Here is a 20530-nt window from a genome sequence, read left to right on the forward strand (position 1 = left end):
ACTAACTACCCAAGATTTCTGTTGTTTGAGAAACTCCCCAAGCTATAGGGAAGTGAAGACTAGGAGCTGTCAGAAAGAGCCAAATCTTCATGCGTACTAGTCCTCGAGGAGGAAACATTTTCCAACAACAGTTTGTGGGAAGCTGCTGCAAATAATCAGTTCGTAATTTATTTATTTATATATTTACACATCAAGTTCAGTAGGACCAAATTGAGGAGAAAATCTCCATGGTCCTGGTACGTGCCAGTAAATGACATTACAACATAAAGGTAATAACAGATACAAATATATGTTTATGAACACGAAAAAAGTCAATCCATAAGTTTAAGTAAACGAAATCAACAATACAACATGAATCAGCTTAATTTTTCAAGGAACTCCTCGACAGAATAGAAGGAGTGACCCATGAGGAAACTCTTCAGTTTCGATCTGAAAGCGCGTGGATTACTGCTAAGATTTTTGAATTCGAGTTGTAGCTGATTGAAAAATGGATGCAGTAGTATATTGCACACCTTTCTGCACAAGAGTTAAGGAAGTCCGATCTAAATGTAGATTTGATTTCTGCAGAGTATTAACCGAGTGAAAGCTGCTTATTCTTGGGAATAAGCTAATATTGTTAACAAGAAATGACAGTAAGGAATATATATATGGGGAGGCCAACGTCAAAATACCCAGACTCGTGAACTGGAGTTGACAAGAGGTTCGTGAACTTACACCATGTATTGCCCGAACCGCCCGTTTCTGAGTCAAAAATATCCTTTTAAAATGGGAAGTGTTACCCCAAAAAATAATACCATACGACACAAGCAAATGAAAATAAGTAAAGTACACTAATTTTCGTGTCGAACGATCACTCACTTCAGATACCGTTCGAAGAGTAAAAATGGCGGTATTAAGTATTTGAACTAGATCCTGAACGTGGGCTTTCCCCGACAGCTTACTACCTATCTGAACACCTAGAAATTTGAACTGTTCAGTTTCACTAATAATATGCCCGTACTGTGAAATTAAAACGTCAGGTTTTGTTGAATTGTGTGTTAGAAACTGTAAAAACTAAGTCTTACTGTGATTTAGCGTTAGTTTATTTTCTACAAGCCATGAACTTAGGTCATGTACTGCACTATTTGAAACCGAGACAATGTTGCACACAACATCCTTTACTACCAAGATAGTGTCATCAGCAAACAGAAATATTTTAGAGTTACCCATAATACTAAAGGCCATATCATTTTTATAAATAAGGAACAGGAGCGGCCTCAACACTGATCCCTGTGGCACCCCCGGCTTGACCATACCCCACTCAGACACCACATCACAGCCATTATCAACATTGTGAATAATGACTTTTTGCTGTCTGTTGCTAAAGTAAGAGATGAACCAATTGTAAGCTACTCCCCGTATTCCGTAATGGTCCAACTTCTGGAGCAATATTTTGTGATCAATACAATCAAATGCCTTAGTTAATAAAAAAAAAATTATGCCAAGCGTCGAAACCCTTTGTTTAACTCATCCAGTACCTCAAAGAGAAAAGAGAATATAGCATTTTCAGTTGTTAAACGACTTGTGAAGCCGAACTGTACATTTGGCAGCAAATCGTGATATAAAATGATCAATTATCCTTACATACACGCCTTTAAAATAACTTTTTCAAACACTGATGGTATAGAAATAGGTCTAAAATTATCTTCATTATCCCTTTCTCCCTTTTTATAAAATAGCTTTACTACTGAGTACTTTGATCGTCCAGGAAACCGACCATTCCTAAAGGAAAAATTACAAACATGGCTAAATATAGAGCTAACATGTGCAGCACAGTACTTCAATATTCTACTAGACACTCCAGCTTAACCATGAGATCCCTCAGTCTTTAGTGATTTAATTGTTGACTCAGTCTCCCTCTTGTCTGTATCACAAAGGAGCACTTCAGACATCAATCTCGGAAAGGCATTTGCCAAGGAAGTTATATGATTCTCTGTAGAAACTAAATTTTTATTTAATTCACCAGTAATACTCAGAAAATGATTGTTAATACTGTACGTATATCTGATTTATCAGTAACAGAAATATTTTTCTGCGAACTGACTTCATATCGTCGACCTTGTGCTACTGACCAGACACTTCCTTCGTAATTGACCATATGATTTTAATTTTATTCTGTGAATTAGCTATTCTATTTGCATACCACACACTCTTTGCCTTCCTAATAACATTTTTAAGCACCTTACAATACTGTTTTTAATAGGCTATTGTAGCTTGATTGTGATTACTTCTAACAAATGTATAATTCCCGCTTTATTCTACAAGATATCCTTATCCCACTAGTCAGCCACCAGGGCTGCCTATTACTGCTAGTACCCCGTTTAGAAAGTTCTAATGGAAAGCAACTCTCAAAGAGCATGAGAAATGTGTTAAGGAAAGCATTATATTTGTTATCTATGTTATCGGCACTATAAACATCATGCCACTCTTGTCCCTTGACAAGATTTAAAAAACTCTGTGTTGCTGTTGGATTAACTTTTCTACATAGTTTGTAATTAAATATGGAATTTGTTTGAGGACTAAAGCCATTTAGTGCTAAATTTTGTGCATCATGGTCTGAAAGGCCATTCACTCTTTTACTGACAGAACGCCCATCTAGTAATGAAGAATGAGTACTTCCCCCCGTAACCTGGACAGACAATAACGTGAATATTTTGTGGATAAATAATAAACTACAACTCAGCGTATTTCATCTACTCCTATCCGCAGACGGCCGAATCGGGTGGGATGGCGCCGACACTATCATGAACTGCGGTAGTTGCCCGACGACGAAATTGCAGTCTCGCAGTCATTGCTTTCTGCTGAATATTGCTATAAGCTTCAGAAGGTTACGATTGTCTCTGACTCTGGTTGGTTATCGACGGCTTCAACCCTGATGTTTTGGAAGACTTCACCTTGTTTGAAAATGAGATTATAGTCCTGAAATCGCACAATGGCACACTCCGGCAGCATTTGCTTCCTCAGACTGTGACTAAGTGGCTTCAAACCCGAGAGTGGTTCTTCCTGCCATAGATTCTGGCAGATTACGCCACTGAGGCATTGCATCATCTTCACTCCTGTCAACACTATAACGGAACAGAGACTGCTTCTGAAACTGCGGTAAGTGAGGCGCCCTGATTAACAGTTAGGTGTCTATAATGAAACCACTTTGCTCGTTTTGTAGCAATGCTGACTGGTTATGCTTCAGGCTGAGTCGGGAATAATAATCTCCCCATTATTTACTATAGCAGAAATTCGTAAGCTAGTGATTTATGAAAATTTTATGAGTGGGTGGACAAAAATATTGAATCACCAAAAACACATAACATTACCGTGCCTATTACGGTGTACGACAACTTTGGCATTCAAAACAGCTTCCCGTCGTCCCGAAACTATGAACACGGGTCCTGTGTGGTTTTCAAGGGAAGCTTATGCCGTTCTTCCTGCAAAATAGTTGCGAGTTGAGGTAACAATGATGGAGTTGGATAGCGATCATGTTGACTCCTACCAGAAGTAAACCACAACGGCTCAGCAATGTTGAGATCTGATGGCTGTGGTTGCCAGTGGATGTGCGACTGTTCATCCTCGTGCTCACAAAACCAGTCATGGACGATGCGAGCTATGTGAACATGGGCCGTGTCGTCTTGAAACTCAGTATCACTATTGGAGGACAAATATTATACGAGTAAAGGAAACAAAGGAAAATTTGGAGTAGGAATTACAATCCATGGAGAAGAAATAAAAACTTTAAGGGTCGCCGATGACACTGTAATTCTGTCAGAGACAGCAAAGGACCTGGAAGAGCATTTGAACGGAATGGACAGTGTCTTGAAAGGAGGATATAAGATGAACATCAACAAAACCAAAACGAGAATAATGAAATGTAGTCGAATTAAATCGGGTAATGCTGCTGGAATTAGATTAGGAAATGAGATTAAAGTAGTAAATGAGTATCGCTATTTGAGGAGCAAAATAACTGATGATGGTCGAAGTAGAGAGGATATAAAATGTAGACTGGCAATGGCAAGGAAAGCATTTCTGAAGAAGAGAAATTTGTTAACATCGAGTATAGATTTAAGTGTCAGGAAGTCGTTTCTGAAAGTATTTGTATGGAGTGTATGGAAGTGAAACATGGACGATAAATAGTTTCGACAAGAAGAGAATAGAAGCTTTCGAAATGTGATGCTACAGGAGAGTGCTGAAGATTACATGGGTAGATCACATAACTAATGAGGAATTATTGAATAGAATTGGAGAGAGAAGAAATTTATGGCACAACTTGACTAGAAGAAGGGATCGGTTGGTAGGGCATATTCTGAGGCATCAAGGGATCACCAGTTTAGTATTGGAGGGCAGCGTGGAGGGTAAAAATCGCAGAGGGAGACCAAGAGATGAATACACTAAACAGATTCAGAAGGATGTAGGTTGCAATAGGTACTGGGAGATGAAGAACCTTGCGCAGTATAGAATAGCATGGAGAGCTGCATCAAACCAGTCTCTGGACTGAAGACCACAACAACAACAACAACAACAACAACAACAAACCACGTTATGAACCTGATCAGCCAAAATGGTGACGTAATCCTTGACACTTGAGTGACCTTGGTCACCTTGCAGAGCAACGGTGCAGAATAACCACGGGACCCGTGGAATACCACGATACGGTGACCCATTTCATTACGGAGCCCCGCCGTCTTTCACTCGTGTCAGCAAGCAGTCTGCATCGTAGATATGGAACGCCGTGCAATGACGTTAACTTGTCCAGGAAACGAAAATAGTGTGAAACAAGGCTCATCCGACCAATTGACTTTCTTCTATTGCTCCATAGTCCAGGTTTTATGGCACTGGCACCACGTTTTCCTGTTACGGGCATTTGCATGATTGATGAGTGGTTCGGAATTACAGCTCACTGTGCAAATCTCTGCTTCTGGAGCTCCCTTCGTGTTATTTTGGTACTGACAAGTTTCATGGGTGCGACATTCAGTTCTGAATGACCGTCCGTTACGATAATTTAACACATATTTTCGGCCGCATTATCATTTAACGAGTGATTTTTTTCCCGCTCTTACCGTAAGCGATAAAAATCTTCTACACCTTGCCTCTTTAAAACACCAAATACTTCAACTGCCTTGGTCACAGAAGCACCCACTAGTCGATCACCAACAATTGTCCCTCGTAGAAATCGCTTATCTCTGATGTAATACACTCACAACTACATAGAACACTGTTCTCACCTTCTGACCATGACTAGCACTTGCAACGTGTTGAGGACATTAAACATGTGCCGTTCGTGGTCAAATAGAATAGCGCCATCTGCAGGCTTGGCTAGCATCTATATTTATGTTCAAGCGTGCATTTCTTGCGGTGTTTCCGTGTTTTTGTCCAACCGCTGAACATGTTTCAGAGGAAATGTTAGTTGTCCGCATTCTTCACCCTTTACCGGGTTGTATTTGCATCGTCAGTTCAGGGAACTGGTCTAAGCGGTGAAAAGGTGAGGTGAAATCGATATTGGCCTTCTTAAGGCAGAAAGGTGCTAGTTAAATTTACGGCCTGTGTCTGATGCTAGGGACAGTAACAGTTGCAATGTTTGAAGTGGAGGACAATAATGACAGCATGATGCTACTCTCTCTGATGAACAGATTGGCACAGGAGAGGAATTCGTGGTGGGCTGAATCAAACCAGTCAGAAAAAGAAAACGATCTATTAGAACTTAATTTATCAAATGAGAACTGCTATTTATTTCCTAGTCTCCAGGATGTAGATATGTGCATGTGACAGCGTTCTCACCAGGCGGTTGACTCAACGGCAATTACTGCAGAACAAGTCCTTACGAGGTAGACTCAACAATATGCCTAGGAGAGTCCAGTAGGGCTTCATCAAGACAGTATCTCAGTTTTGGTCGACTTTTTCTGACGAATATATGAATGACAACAGCTGGAATCCGGGCGCAGATTACAGGTAGAGTTTCACCACGATCCATGAAGAACAGATTACTGGAAGCTGTTTCAAGATCTCGAGTTGCCATACGCCGATAACCGCTGACTTCATATCACACACAACAAATACTTGCATGGCGTGGAACTAGAGTCAACTGGGACAAATGGTTCAAATGGCTCTGAGCACTATGGGACTTAACTTCTGAGGTCATCAGTCCACTAGAACTTACAACTACTTAAACCTAACTAACCTAAGGACAACACACACATCCATGCCCGAGGCAGGATTCGAACCTGGAACCGTAGCGATCGCGCGGTTCCAGACTGAAGCGCCTAAAACCGCTCGGCCACTTCGGCCGGCCAACTGGGACGTTGAATAGCACTCTGTGGTTAACAAAGGTGACTCTCGCTTTAGTTTGTGACGGTCAGATCGACGCCAAATTGTCCGAGAGCGAGCTTGTGAAAGGTAACAGGAAGCAGCGATTCTTGACGCCCATATCTGCCTAACTTCTGGAACCGTGATGTGGGGAGCTAGTGGATACAACAAGTGTACTAATTTGGTAGTTTTTGAAAGGATACTCTCTGCTCATCTGTATATGGCAAGAACGATGAACAATGGAGGCTTTCACGACTGGATGCCATAGCTACTGATGAGTCTTCCGCGTTGTACGGCCGTGGTCAAAGAAACTTTTCGGTTCCTGGCGTTTCTTCCCGACTCAGCATCGTCAGGAGCATCTCCGAAGACGACCAGCGCAGCGCAGGAGCCGAACGGTTTCTTAGACCATGGCCATACTGCCTGGAACTAACAAGGGGAGGCCACGACGTTTGGAACGCTGATTTAAAAAAATGGCTCTGAGCACTATGGGACTCAACTTCTGAGGTCATCAGTCCCCTAGAACTTAGAACTACTTAAACCTAACTAACCTAGGGACATCACACACATCCATCCCCGAGGCAGGATTCGAACCTGCGACCGCAGCGGTCTTGCAGTTCCAGACTGTAGCGCCTAGAACCGCACGGCCACTTCGGCGGGCCAACGCTGATTTACTTCAAACTTGGCACACTTGTAGTACTCCATCAGGACAACAAAATGTCTAAACAGTAGCGCGTACTTCTAAAGCGCTATTGAGAAAATCGCAAGATAATTTCGGCCGTCAAATGTGTAACTATGCGTGGCCATTTCTACCATGAAGCGATGGCAGCCGCGTGGTTAACGTTCAAGCTCCGTAATCGCTGGATCGCTGGGTAGAGTCCCGTTCGTCAGTATTTTTTATTTCTAACACAGTCATTTTCTTTACTATTTATATTACAGTTGATATAATGGGAAAAAGACGTGTATTCGGATTGGCTTTTTTTAAATTTACAATGTTATTGGGCAGACTACAAATTTTTATTATCACAAACAATATAATATTCATAACTATCGGCTAGCAAACGACCAAACGCTTAAAATGATACTGAAAATATATGCTTGTCCGTGAGTTGAAAAATCCCTTATACCTGGAAGGAGCCCGAAACTACTTGCTACCTCCAAGTTTTGAACGGCACAGACGGCTTTCGAAAGATGTACAATTAGTCGTCGCTTTCGACATTACGAGTACAAGTTGCAGGATGGTATATTTCGTAAAAACGTGGAAAACATAAAATTAAACGTCACCAGCCGCAATGAATAACTGCTATGTTTCCGCATACGCAAGGTCTTTTGAGGTTTTCCGTGGAAAGTCAAACCTTGTTCACAGTTTCAAAAACCTCTCTTTCAGCCGATAATTTGCAAGCAGACCATGAATAACGCAGCATTTCCTTAAATATCGGCGCTGATAATTGGTCATGCAGTATTCAGTGTATTTTAATAGCGTCTTCACAAGAAGCTATTTCTCGTTCTCTTTCGATTAAATTAGAGCAATTTTGAAGCCACGGACCGGCATACATTTTCAGTATCATTTTATGCGTTTGGTCGCATAGTTATGAATGTTATATTATTTGTGATAATAAAAATTTGTAGACTGCCAAATAACATTGTAAATTAAAAAAGCGCATCTGTATACACGTATTTTTCCCAGTATATCAATTGTAATATAAATAGTAAAGAAAATGACTGTGTTATAAATAAAAAATACTGACGAACGGGACTCGACCCAGCGATCCAGCGATTACAGAGCTTGAACGTTAACCACTCATCTGAAACAGCTTCATGGTAGAAATGGTCACGCATAGTTATACATTTGACGACCGAAATTATCTTGCAATTTTCTCATTAACACTTGAGAAGTACGCGCTACTGGTTACATATTTTGTTGTCCACATGGAGTACTACGAGTGTACGAAGTCTGCAGTAAATCTGCGTTCCAAACGTGTAAGACGGATAAACCCTGGTGTCATACCCTTCCTCACCAAGATCCAGAATGTTTCTTTCAGCAGAGTAATACAAGAGGCCGCACTATAATCCACACTACAATCGCCCTGAGGGATGTGGGGATCCATAACTGGCCTCCCCGATCCCCAGATATGTCACCAATTGTGGATGTCCGACATGCGGGTGACATTCGTGCCTTTGGGGGTCAAATCGTATGCAGATGTTGATGATGGAAATCAGTTACCAATGGAATGAAAGCTTAGTTTTTTAATACTAGTTATGTGATGAAGATTTCGACAAAGTTTGATAAACATCTGGTTAGTGATTCATGGTGTAATAATGTCCATTTCCGCCGGTGAACGAGTATAAGAGAAGCCATTTCTGTGAGAGCGTGACGTGGGCGCTTACTTGCGGGCGTCGCGACGCCGCTCGGCCTCCTCGAGCAGCGCCTCCTTGAAGCCCAGCACGATGGACGCCACGCGGTTGTGAGCCGTCTCCGCGTTGCCGATCATGTAGTCCCAGCCGGTGAACAGCTTCCACGTGAACACACACTCGTCGTCCTTCTCGGACAGCTTGCTCATGCGGGAATTCTCTGCCATCCTGCGAATATGGAGAAGCTCCTGTTGGCGACAGGTTGTTGATGATTTTGGACACTAGGTGGTGAACTCTGAAACTTATTATAAAATGTTATGACTTGAGTGTAGTCAAAATCGAAGAATGGGAGGGGAAACTGGAAGGAGATTACGATAAAATTAGTTTGGTTTGAGGAGGAACAACACTGTAGTTATTAATAGAGGACAGCTTGTGGAAAAATGAGTTAACATATATTAAATTCATAGTTTTGTAGGAGGCTTTTACACTACTGCTCATTAAAATTTCTACACCAAGAAGAAATGCAGATGATAAACGGGTATTGATTGGACAAATATATTATACTAGAACTGACATATGATTACATTTTCACGCAATTTGGGTGCATAGATCCTGAGAAATCAGTACCCCCAACAACCACCTCTGGCAGTAGTAATTGCCCTGATACGCCTGGGCATTGAGTCAAACAGAGCTTGGATGGCGTGTACAGGTACAGCTGCCCATGCAGCTTCAACACGATACCACAGTTCATCAAGAGTAGTGACTGGCGCATTGTGACGAGCCAGTTGCTCGGCCACCATTGAACAGACGTTTTCAATTGGTGAGAGATCTGGAGAATGTGCTGGCCAGGGCAGCAGTCGAACATTTCCTGTATCCAGAAAGGCCCGCACAGGACCTGCAACATGCGGTCGTGCATTATCCTGCTGAAATGTAGGGTTTCGCAGGGATCGAATGAAGGGTAGAGCCACGGGTCGTAACACATCTGAAATGTAACGTCCACTGTTCAAAGTGCCGTCAACGCGAACAAGAGGTGACCGAGACGTGTTACCAATGGCACCCCATACCATCACGGCTGGTGATACGCCAGTATGGCGATGACGAATACACGCTTCTAATGTGCGTTCACCGCGATGTCGCCAAACACGGATGCGATCATCATGATGCTGTAAACAGAACCTGGATATATCCGAAAAAATGACGTGCACCCAGGTTCGTCGTTGAATGCACCATCGCAGGCACTCCTGTCTGTGATGCAGCATCAAGGGTAACCGCAGCCATGGTCTCCGAGCTGATAGACCATGCTACTGAAAACATCGTCGAACTGATCGTGCAGATGGTTGTTGTCTTGCAAACGTCTCCAACTGTTGACTCAGGGGTCGAGTCGTGGCTGCACGATCCGTTACAGACAAGCGGATAAGACGCCTGTCGTCTCGACTGCCAGTGATACGAGGCCGTTGGTATCCTGCACGACGTTCCGTCTTACCCTCCTGAACCCCACGATTCCGTATTCTGCTAGCAGTCACTGGATCTCGACGAACGCGAGCAGCAATGTCGCGATACGATAACCCGCAATCGCGATAGGCTACAATCCGACCTTTATCAAAGTGGGAAACGTGATGGTACGCATTTCTCCCCCTTACACGAGGCATCACAACAACGTTTCACCAGGCAACGCTGGTCAACTGCTGTTTGTGTCTGAGAAATCGGTTGGAAACTTTCCTCATGTCAGCACGCTGTAGGTGTCGCCACTGGCGCCAACCTTGTGTGAATGCTCTGCAAAGCTAATCATTTGCATATCACAGTATCTTCTTCCTGTCGGTTAAATTTCGCGTGTGTAGCACGTCATCTTCATGGTGTAGCAATTTTTATGGCCAGTAGTGTATTATATGGAAAGGAAAAAAGTTTTCTTTTTTGGGGGGAGGGGGGGGGGGTAGGTGAGGGAGCCGGGCTGGTATCAGCTAAAGGGAAGGAGAAATCCACTCTCTTTATACAATGCAGACTGCAGTAATCAGCAGTGACGGAATGGTATCGGAGGTCAAAATCAGAAAAGGTGTAAGGCAGGACTGTTACCACTGATGTTAATATGTACAGGGTCTCCATAACTTCTGCTTTCATTTTAAAAAATCATAACTTCGAAACCATTAGAGATAAAGTATCGCGGTTTCTTGTATTCTGTAAAGCCAGAATTTTAATAGTTGCTCCACTTGTCCCTCCTAGAACATCAAGGCGACGTTAGAGCTCTGTCCATTTGAGGGGCAGCTTTACAGCGTCAACAGCTACAACTGCTTTATTGATTGGAGCGCGGAAGCTAGAAATGTCATTGACTAGTGTTGTGTACACGCGGTCCTTGATGTAGCCTCAGAGAAAGAAGTCTAGTGGCTTGGCATCGGGAGAGTGCGGGGTCCATCCGGTGGGAACATCACGATTCATTCAATCAGCACACCTCACGCTTTCACACTCCGAAGAGGGGTGTGCTGGAAGATGATGGGTGGCTGTTGTTCTTGCTCTTCGATCTGTGGTAGCAGGAACTGTTCGAGCATGTCCAGAAAACATCTCCTTCTATGGTTTTCTCCGCGAAGATAAATGGTCTTATGACCCTGTAATGCATTAAGCCACAACAAACATAAAGCTTAGGGCTATCACGAATGTGTTCACGGGTTTCCCGAGTCGCAGGTCCTTATCTGGTTGCGATTCACATGTCTAGAAATGTAGAACATCGCTCCACCTGAAAACAGGAACTTTTTCAGGTAATCATTGTCAACATCTATGAGGGCAAGAATGGAAAAGGCGAATGGATATCGTAAAGGCGATCGGTGGTACCGCTTATGCTGCATTTCATAGAGAGTTGACCTTGCATCGTGAATTCGCGTGATGCTCGAGAAACTACATTTGACGGCTGCATTGAAATGGAGCTTGCACTCTTGTCAACACGTGCCTGAGAGACGGAGGACATCCACTTCAAGGAAGCTCTTTCACATTGGCTATCTCCTTAAAATTTTTATCGATCTACGTCTACGTCTACGTGATTACTCTGCTATTCACAATAAGGTGCCTGGCAGAGGGTTCATGTCTGTGGCACTATCTCACTTATTTCTCGATAATACAAAGCGAGTTGCCCTTCTTTGAACTTTTTCGATGGCATCCGTCAGTCCCACCTGATGTGGATCCCACACCGCACAGCGATATTCCAGAATATGGCGGACAAGCGTAGTGTAAGCAGTCTCTTTGGTAGTCCTGTTGCACCTTCTAAGTTTCTGCCAATGAATCGCAGCCTTTGATTTGCTCTACGCACAATATTTTCTATGTGATCATTCCAATTTAGGTTATTTATAATTGTAATCCCTAGGTATTTAGTTGAATTTACAGCCTTCGGATTTTTGTGACGTATCACGTAATCGAAATTAGCTGATTTCTTTACTTGTTTTCTATGTGATCATTCCAATTTAGGTTATTTATAATCGTAATCCCTAGGTATTTAGTTGAATTTACAGCCTTCGGATTTTTGTGACGTATCACGTAATCGAAATTAGCTGATTTCTTTACTACTCATGTGAATAACTTCACACTTTACCTTATTCGCACCATATATACATCTTATCTAAATCATTTTGCAGTTCGATTTGGCCATCTTACGACTTTACAAGACGATAAATGATAGCTAAAAATCTAAGACGGCTACTCAGATTGTCTCCTATGTCGTTAATATTGATTAGGAACAATGCAGGGCCTATAACACTTCCTCGGGGAACGCCGGAAATTACTCGGCGACTTTCCGTCTATTACTACGAACTGTGACCTTCCTGGCAGGAAATCACGAATCTAGTCACACATCTGCGGCGATATTACATAGGCACGCAGTTGTGGGGAACAGTGTCGAAAGCCTTCGGGAAATCTAAAAATATGGAATCAATTTGACATCCCCTGCCGCGCGGGATTAGCCGAGCGGTCTTAGGCGCTGCAGTCATGGTCTGTGCGGCTGGTCCCGGCGGAGGTTCGAGTCCTCCCTCGCGCATGGGTGTGTGTGTTTGTCCTTAGGATCATTCAGGTTGAGTAGTGTGTAAGTTTAGGGACTGATGACCTTAGCAGTTAAGTCTCATAAGATTTCACACACATTTGAACGTTTTGTCATCCCCTGTCGATAGCACACATTACTTCACGAGTGTAAAGAGCTAGTTGTAATTCACATGAACGATATTTTCTGGATCCGTGCTGACTATGTGTCAATAAATCGTATTCTTCGAGGTAATTCTTAATGTTCGAACATAGTATATGTTCCAAAACCCTACTGCAAATCGACGTTGGTGATATGGGCGTGTAATTCAACTGATTGCTCCTACTTCCTTTTTTGGGTATTGGTGTGACTTGAGCAATTTTCCGATCTTTAGGTACGGATCTTTCTGTGAGCGAGCGGTTGTACATAATTGCTAAATATGGAGCTATTGTATTAGCATACTCTGAAAGGAACCTGACTGGTATACTACTGGACCGGAGGCCTTGCCTTTATTAAGTGATTTAAGCTGCTGTGCTACCCAGAGGAAATCTACCAATGTTTCTCATCTTGGCAGATGTTCTTGGTTGGAATTCAGGAATATTTACTTCGTCTTCTTTGGTACAGGAGTTTCGGAAAACCGTGTTTTATAACTCTGGTTTAGTGGCACTGTCATCAGTGACTTCACCGTTGTCGATAATTCTGCAGTACTGTTGTCACAGATTTGGTTTCTTCATACCAGATGTCAAATCGTACCTTCTCCTGGTCTGTCCCCATTTTGTTGCATTCCCCTTCAAATATTCAACAAAACAAAGGAAAAAAAACTTTGAGACCTGCTAAACGTTTTTGGCGAGCACGATTCTATGTCCGTAATAGTTTCCCAACATACATACCGCATGCCGCATATCCTGTACACGTGAAAAAGTCTGTACTGACAGGGCAAAACATGATGAGCACTGCCCACCGCCGCCTGGCAGCGTTGCGGGCACCTGACGCAGTAACAAAAGTTTGTAAGCTAAGAAGATACGGACGGGGATCACCCTAGCGAAGATATGGGCAGCAAAAATGGAAATCCATTGATATAACTGAATATGACAAAGGGTAGATTATTATTATTATTACGTAGAGTATGTGAACGACTATCTTGAAAACGACGAAGTTGGTTGAATGTTCACCTGCTACTGTCGTGGGCATCTACGGTAAGAGGTAGAGGGACAGTGAAACTATTACTAGGTGCTAAATGGCCGGATGTCCACAACTCTTCACAGAACGTAGGGTTCGTAGGTTTGTCTGATCTGTCAAGTAGATCTGTAAGATCTCTCCTGAAAGAGCACAATGCTGGTGCTCGGACAAATGTTTCGGAACACACCGTTCATCGTACAATGTTGAACATGGAACTCCACAGCACATTATCACTAAGTGTTCACATGTTGACCCCAGCGACATTGTCAATAACGATTGCAGTGGGCACGGGACCATCGGGATTCGACCGTCGATCATTGGAAAAGCGTAGGAGATTCGGGTGAATCACATTTTTTGTCTTTGGTCGAATCCAAGAACGCCGTCATGAAAGGCGGCTCGAAACGCGTAACGTGACCCGGATGCAGGATGATGGGAGCAGTATTGTGCTACGGGAGACATTCTCCTAGGCTTGCATGGGACCAGTGGTAGTAATCGGAGACTCGTCAACAGCTGAGAACCACCTGCATCCCTTCATGCTTGATCTCTTCTTTCAGCAGTATAATTGTCCGTGACTTTCAGCCAGAACCCCGCTATAGAGGTTTGAGGGGCATTATTGAGAACTGACGTTGATGTCTCGGCGACCAAATTCGCCTCATGTAAATCCTATGGAACTCATCTGGATCGCTATCAGACGCCATCACCGCTTATGGAAATCAGCGTCCCCATTATTTAGGCGAATTACGAGACCTGTGCATAGACCTCTAATACCACATATCTCCACATACCTACCAACAAACTGTTGGATTCTTGATACTCAGAATTAGTGATGTATTTCGTTCCAAAAACGGACACACAAACTATTAAACAGGTGGTCATAATGTTTTGGCCCATCAATGTGTGTTGGAATGACTAGACGATCAGTCAACACCAGGAACACCAAACGTGAAAGGTATTTTAGGTTGGGACAGTTGGAGAAATCGGTCGTGGCGTAACACGCGCTGTTTGAGATGGACCATACAATAAAATTCGCTTTGGAGAAGAGCTACCACGATCGCTTATTCAGGGAAGCTATAGCCACCCATAACCATGACAACAGCTTCAACAATAACGAAGAAAACGCAGATGACCTCGATGTTGAGCACCCCATCTGTTGTAAAATTTTAGAACATGTTTTTTGCTCGAGTATCATGTCGTTTTTGGAAACCCAGAATCTACTCTGTGGGAATCAACATGGATTCCGGAAACAGCGATCGTGTGAGACCCAACTCGCTTTATTTGTTCATGAGACCCAGAAAATATTAGATACAGGCTCTCAGGTAGATGCTATTTTTCTTGACTTCCGGAAGGCGTTCGATACAGTTCCGCACTTTCGCCTGATAAACAAAGTAAGAGCCTACGGAATATCAGACCAGCTGTGTGGCTGGATTGAAGAGTGTTTAGCAAATAGAACACAGCATGTTGTTCTCAATGGAGAGACGTCTACAGATGTTAAAGTAAATTCTGGCGTGCCACAGGGGAGTGTTATGGGACCATTACTTTTCACAATATATATAAATGACCTAGTAGATAGTGTCGGAAGTTCCATGCGGCTTTTCGCGGATGATGCTGTAGTATACAGAGAAGTTGCAGCATTAGAAAATTGTAGCGAAATGCAGGAAGATCTGCAGCGGATAGGCACTTGGTGCAGGGAGTGGAAAATGTAATGTATTGCGAATACATAGAAAGAAGGCTCCTTTATTGTATGATTATATGATAGCGGAACAAACACTGGTAGCAGTTACTTCTGTAAAGTATCTGGGAGTATGCGTGCGGAACGATTTGAAGTGGAATGATCATATAAAATTAATTGTTGGTAAGGCGGGTACCAGGTTGAGATTCATTGGGAGAGTCCTTAGAAAATGTAGTCCATCAACAAAGGAGGTGGCTTACAAAACCCTCGTTCGACCTATACTTGAGTATTGCTCATCAGTGTGGGATCCGTACCAGATCGGGTTGACGGAGGAGATAAAGAAGACCCAAAGAAGAGCGGCGCGTTTCGTCACAGGGTTATTTGGTAATCGTGATAGCGTTACGGAGATGTTTAACAAACTCAAGTGGCAGACTCTGCAAGAAAGGCGTTCTGCATCGCGGTGTAGCTTGCTCGCCAGGTTTCGAGAGGGTGCGTTTCTGGATGAGGTATGGAATATATTGCTTCCCCCTACTTGTACCTCCCTAGGAGATCACGAATGTAAAATTAGAGAGATTAGAGCGCGCACGGAGGCTTTCAGACAGTCGTTCTTCCCGCGCACCATACGCGACTGGAACAGGAAACGGAGGTAATGACAGTGGCACGTAAAGTGCCCTCCGCTACACACCGTTGGGTGGCTTGCGGAGTATAAATGAAGATGTAGATGTGAACCAACCAAAACGAAGAAAGCCGCAATATGAACGTATCATGGATTTCCGTGCTGCAGAGAACAAACTTTTCAGGCAGCAATGGGAGCACTGCAGCTTTAATGACCATCGAAAAAACCTCACACTTTGGCCCAATAGGTGCATAGGTGCAGCCGCGAGCTCGATTCCAGTGCTCCATCCACGATGGACGGCGAAGTCTTAATAATGCCAGCCATTCGTGCTGGCGAAACGTCAAAATAATCGTCAGACAAACGTCGGCCTAAGAACCAGAGACAGAGGTCAACAGGCAATTAGTCCAAACCTTATATTGACACTTTTGATCTGATAGTTTATGTGGATTATCTTGCGTGTGGAGTCTAGATCGCTGATCGCTGTGAGTAGACAGTTTTCTGACTGTGGTTTTGTCATTTTGACCATCGCCAACAACGTGAATAAAATAAGCGTGAATAAAATAAATAGCCTAGCTTATCACTGCACTGTTACAGCAACTTGGAGTGAAGACGCCAGGTCAATACATTTTATGGAACTGTGAGACCTTTTCCGATACGATAAGATTCAGCTCTGACGACACATGGACTGCATTCTCATTACAAATGAAGTCAGTACCGTGGACACAGTGGCAACATTTCTAGAGCGACAGTTTCTTATAAACTACCGTCGTAATGTGAAACGTGAACAACGGAGAAACTGGGAAAGAAACAAAGAAAGAAAGAAAGCGAGTGACAGTGGCAGACAGGACATAAGAAGTGGCCTCTCAACATGCGCTGCAGCGGGGCTTGGTCCAAGGGTAGGGGACAGTGAACCCCGCGCCAGCTAGGGCCGCGCTCTCCCGCTGATAACATTGCGCCTTGGAACCACTCAGGTAAATTAGAGGCAACACCTGAGAGTAAGCCGAGGCCGAGGCAGACAACGCGTGCTCCTGCGGACCTCGCTGTGGGACTTTATTAACTCTACTTGCTGCCGAATGCGAACACACGTCTTCTCATCCTTTTAGGTCAGTGCAACTTACCGAAAAGGCATCACATACTGTGTCTATCACATAATGTGTAAACCATTCAACGGTATTTGGCTGTGGGTACATCTGGTAGCACTAACTGATCTCCCCTTCCCTGTTCTATTCGCGAATGGGGCGTGGGAAGAAAGACTGTCGGTAAGCCTCTGTATTATCTCCATTTTTTCGAGTTTTCCCGTCGTGTTCATTTCACGAGATCTACGTAGGGGAAATAGTATGTTGCCCTACTCCTCCCGGAAACTGCTCTCTCGAAATTTAATTAGTAAATCTCTCCGTGATGCACAACGCCTCCTTTGTAACGTCTGCCAATGGAGTTTGTTGAGAATCTCCGTAACGCTTTCGCTCCCGCTAAACGATCCCATGATGAAACGCGCCGCTCCTCGTTGGATCTTCGTTATATTCTCCACCAGTCCTACCTGGCGAGGATCCGAGACTGATGAACAATACGCAACTATCTAGCGAAAAAGCGCCTTTTGAGCCAATTCCTTCATGGATGAGTTACATTTCCTTAAGATTCTTCCTGTGAATCTGAGTCTGGCATCTGATTTTCCTACTATTTGTCTTGTGTGGTCATTCAGCTGAAGGTTGCTCAGAATAGCTTCCCCCAGATATTTTATGGTAAAAACAGTTTCCAACAGTTTGTCATCAACAGCTTACTTGTTAAATACATAAAGCACACCAGTGGCAATACGCAATCAATACCTTCACTGAGCGATAACAACGGTGAAGTCACTGATGACAGTGCCACTAAAGAAGAGTTATTGAACACGGTTTTCCGAAACTCCTTCAGCAAAGAAGACGAAGTAAATATTCCCGAATTCCAATCAAGAACAACTGCCAAGATGAGAAACATATAAGTAGATATCCTCGGAGTAACGAAGCAGCTTAAATCACTTAATAACGGCAAGGCCTCTGCTCCAGATTGTATACCAGTCACGTTCCTCTCAAAGTATGCTGATAAAATAGTTCCATATTTAGCAATTGTATACAACCACTCCCTCACAGAAAGATCCGTACCTAAAGAGTGGAAAATTGCTCAAGTCACACCAATACCCAAAAAGGGAAGTAGGAGTAATCCTCTGAATTACAGGGCCTATATCACTAATGTCGATTTGCAGTAGGGTCACAGTTCGTAGTATTAGACGGAAGGTCACAGAAGTAATATCCGGCGTCCTCCAAGGAAGTGTTAGAGGCCCTCTATTGCTCCTGATCTATATTAACGACATAGGAGACAATCTGAGTAGCCGTCTTAGATTGTTTGCAGATGCTGCTGCCATTTACCGTCTTGTAAAGTCATCAGATGATCAAAACGACTTGCAAATTATTTAGATAAGATATCTGTCTGGTACAAAAAGTGGCAATTGACCCTGAATAAGGAAAAGTGTGAAGTTGTTCACATGAGTACTAAAAGAAATCAGCCAAATTTCGATTACGCGATAAGTCACACAAATCTGAAGGCTGTAAATTCAACTAAATACTTAGAGATTACAATTAGAAATGACCTTAACTGGAACGATCACATAGATAATTTTGTGGGTAGAGCAAACCAAAGAGTATGATTCATTGGCAGAACACTTGAAGGTGCAACAGGTCTACTGAAGAGACTGCTTACATCACGTTTGTCCGCCCTATTCTGGAGTTTTGCTGTACGGTGTGGGATCTGCATCACGTGGGACTGGCGGATGACATCGAAAAAGTACAAAGAAGGGCAGCTCCTTGTATATTATTGCAAAATAGGGGAGATAGTGTCACAGACATTATACGTGAATAGGAGCGGCAATCATTAAAACAAAGGCGTTTTTCGTTGCGACGGGACCTTCTCATGAAATTTCAATCACCAGTTTTCTCCTCCGATTGCGAAAACATTCTGTTGGCACCCACCTACATAGGGAGAAATGATCATCAAGATAAAATAAGAGAAATCAGGGATCGCACAGAAAAATTTAAGTGTTCGTTTTTTCCCGCGTGCTGTTCGAGAATGGAACGGTAGAAAGACAGCTTGAAGGTGGTTCATTGAACCCTCTGCCAGGCACTTTATTGTGAGTAGCAGAGTAATGACGTAGATGTAAATACTGTTTCCAACAGTTTGTCATCAATAGCTTACTTGTAAATTACTGGATTTCTTTTCCTATGCATGTACAATAGGTTACATTTATTTATGTTCAGGGTTAACTGCCAGAGGCTCCATCATTCATCAATCCTCTGCAGGTCATTTTGCGAATCGACACTGTCTTCTGGCTTTGCTTATTTCTTATAGACAAACGCATGATTTGCGAACAGTCTTAAAGAACTTTCTACGCTTTCTACCTTATCGTTTATACACACTGTAAGCAGTAATGCTCCTGAATGAGATTTTCACTCTGCAGCGGAGTGTGCGCTGATATGAAACTTCCTGGCAGATTAAAACTGTGTGCCGGATCGAGACTCGAACTCGGGACCTTGCCTTTCGCGGGCAAGTGCTCTACCAACTCAGCTACCCAAGCACGACTCACGACCCGTCCTCACAGTTTTACTTCTGGCACTACCTCATTCTGGAAACATCCCCCAGGCTCTGGCTAAGCCACGTCTCCGCAATATCCTTTCTTTCAGGAGTGCTAGTTCTGCAAGGTTCGCAGGAGAGCTTCTGTAAAGTTTGGAAGGTAGGAGATGAGGTACTGGCAGAACTAAAGCTGTGAGGACGGGGCGTGTGTCGTGCTTGGGTAGTTGAGTTGGTAGAGCACTTGCTCGCTAAAGGCAAAGGTCCCGAGTTCGAGTCTCGGTCGGGCACACAGTTTTAATCTGCCAGGGAGTTTCAATAATGCTCCTGTCACGCTTTGTTGGGGCACTCCGGATATTACCTTTACAACTGACAATTTTGTTCCGTTAAGAGCGACTTGTTGGTTCTGTCTGCAAGGAAGTCTTGAATCCAGTTGCAAATCTTGTCCGATGCTCGGTAAGTTCATATTTTTCTCACTGAACGGCAGCAGGACGGTGTTAATGCTTTTCTGAAGTCGACGAACACGGCGTCCACCAGAACCCTGTTGTCTACAGCGCCATGGGTTTCATGGAGGAACAGAGCAGTATGAGTTTAGCAAGATCTCTGCGGAGCCCATGTTGATTTTTATAGAGGAGAGTTTCATTCTCCAAAACGTCACAATACGTGAGCACAGAACATGTTCCAAACTCAATAGACTGACTTCAACCACAGATTGACTTCAACCATATAGGCCTATAACTATGTGCGTCCTTCTACGAACCTTCTTGAAAACTGGAAAGACCTGCGCTTTTTTCTAGTC

General features: G+C 43.4%; 1 protein-coding gene across 1 annotated transcript in view; it reads right to left on the minus strand.

The window, feature by feature from the left end:
• The window catches only part of LOC126482057 (transmembrane channel-like protein), a 167372-nt gene that overhangs the window by 17719 nt on the left and 129123 nt on the right, over positions 1–20530 (minus strand). Inside the window, exon 9 of the mRNA XM_050106033.1 lies at positions 8716–8907. Coding sequence (XP_049961990.1) covers positions 8716–8907 — 192 coding nt within the window. The remainder of the gene's footprint in view (positions 1–8715; positions 8908–20530) is intronic.

This window comes from Schistocerca serialis, chromosome 5 (assembly GCF_023864345.2).
Source record: "Schistocerca serialis cubense isolate TAMUIC-IGC-003099 chromosome 5, iqSchSeri2.2, whole genome shotgun sequence".
In the NCBI taxonomy this organism is placed as follows: domain Eukaryota; kingdom Metazoa; phylum Arthropoda; class Insecta; order Orthoptera; family Acrididae; genus Schistocerca; species Schistocerca serialis.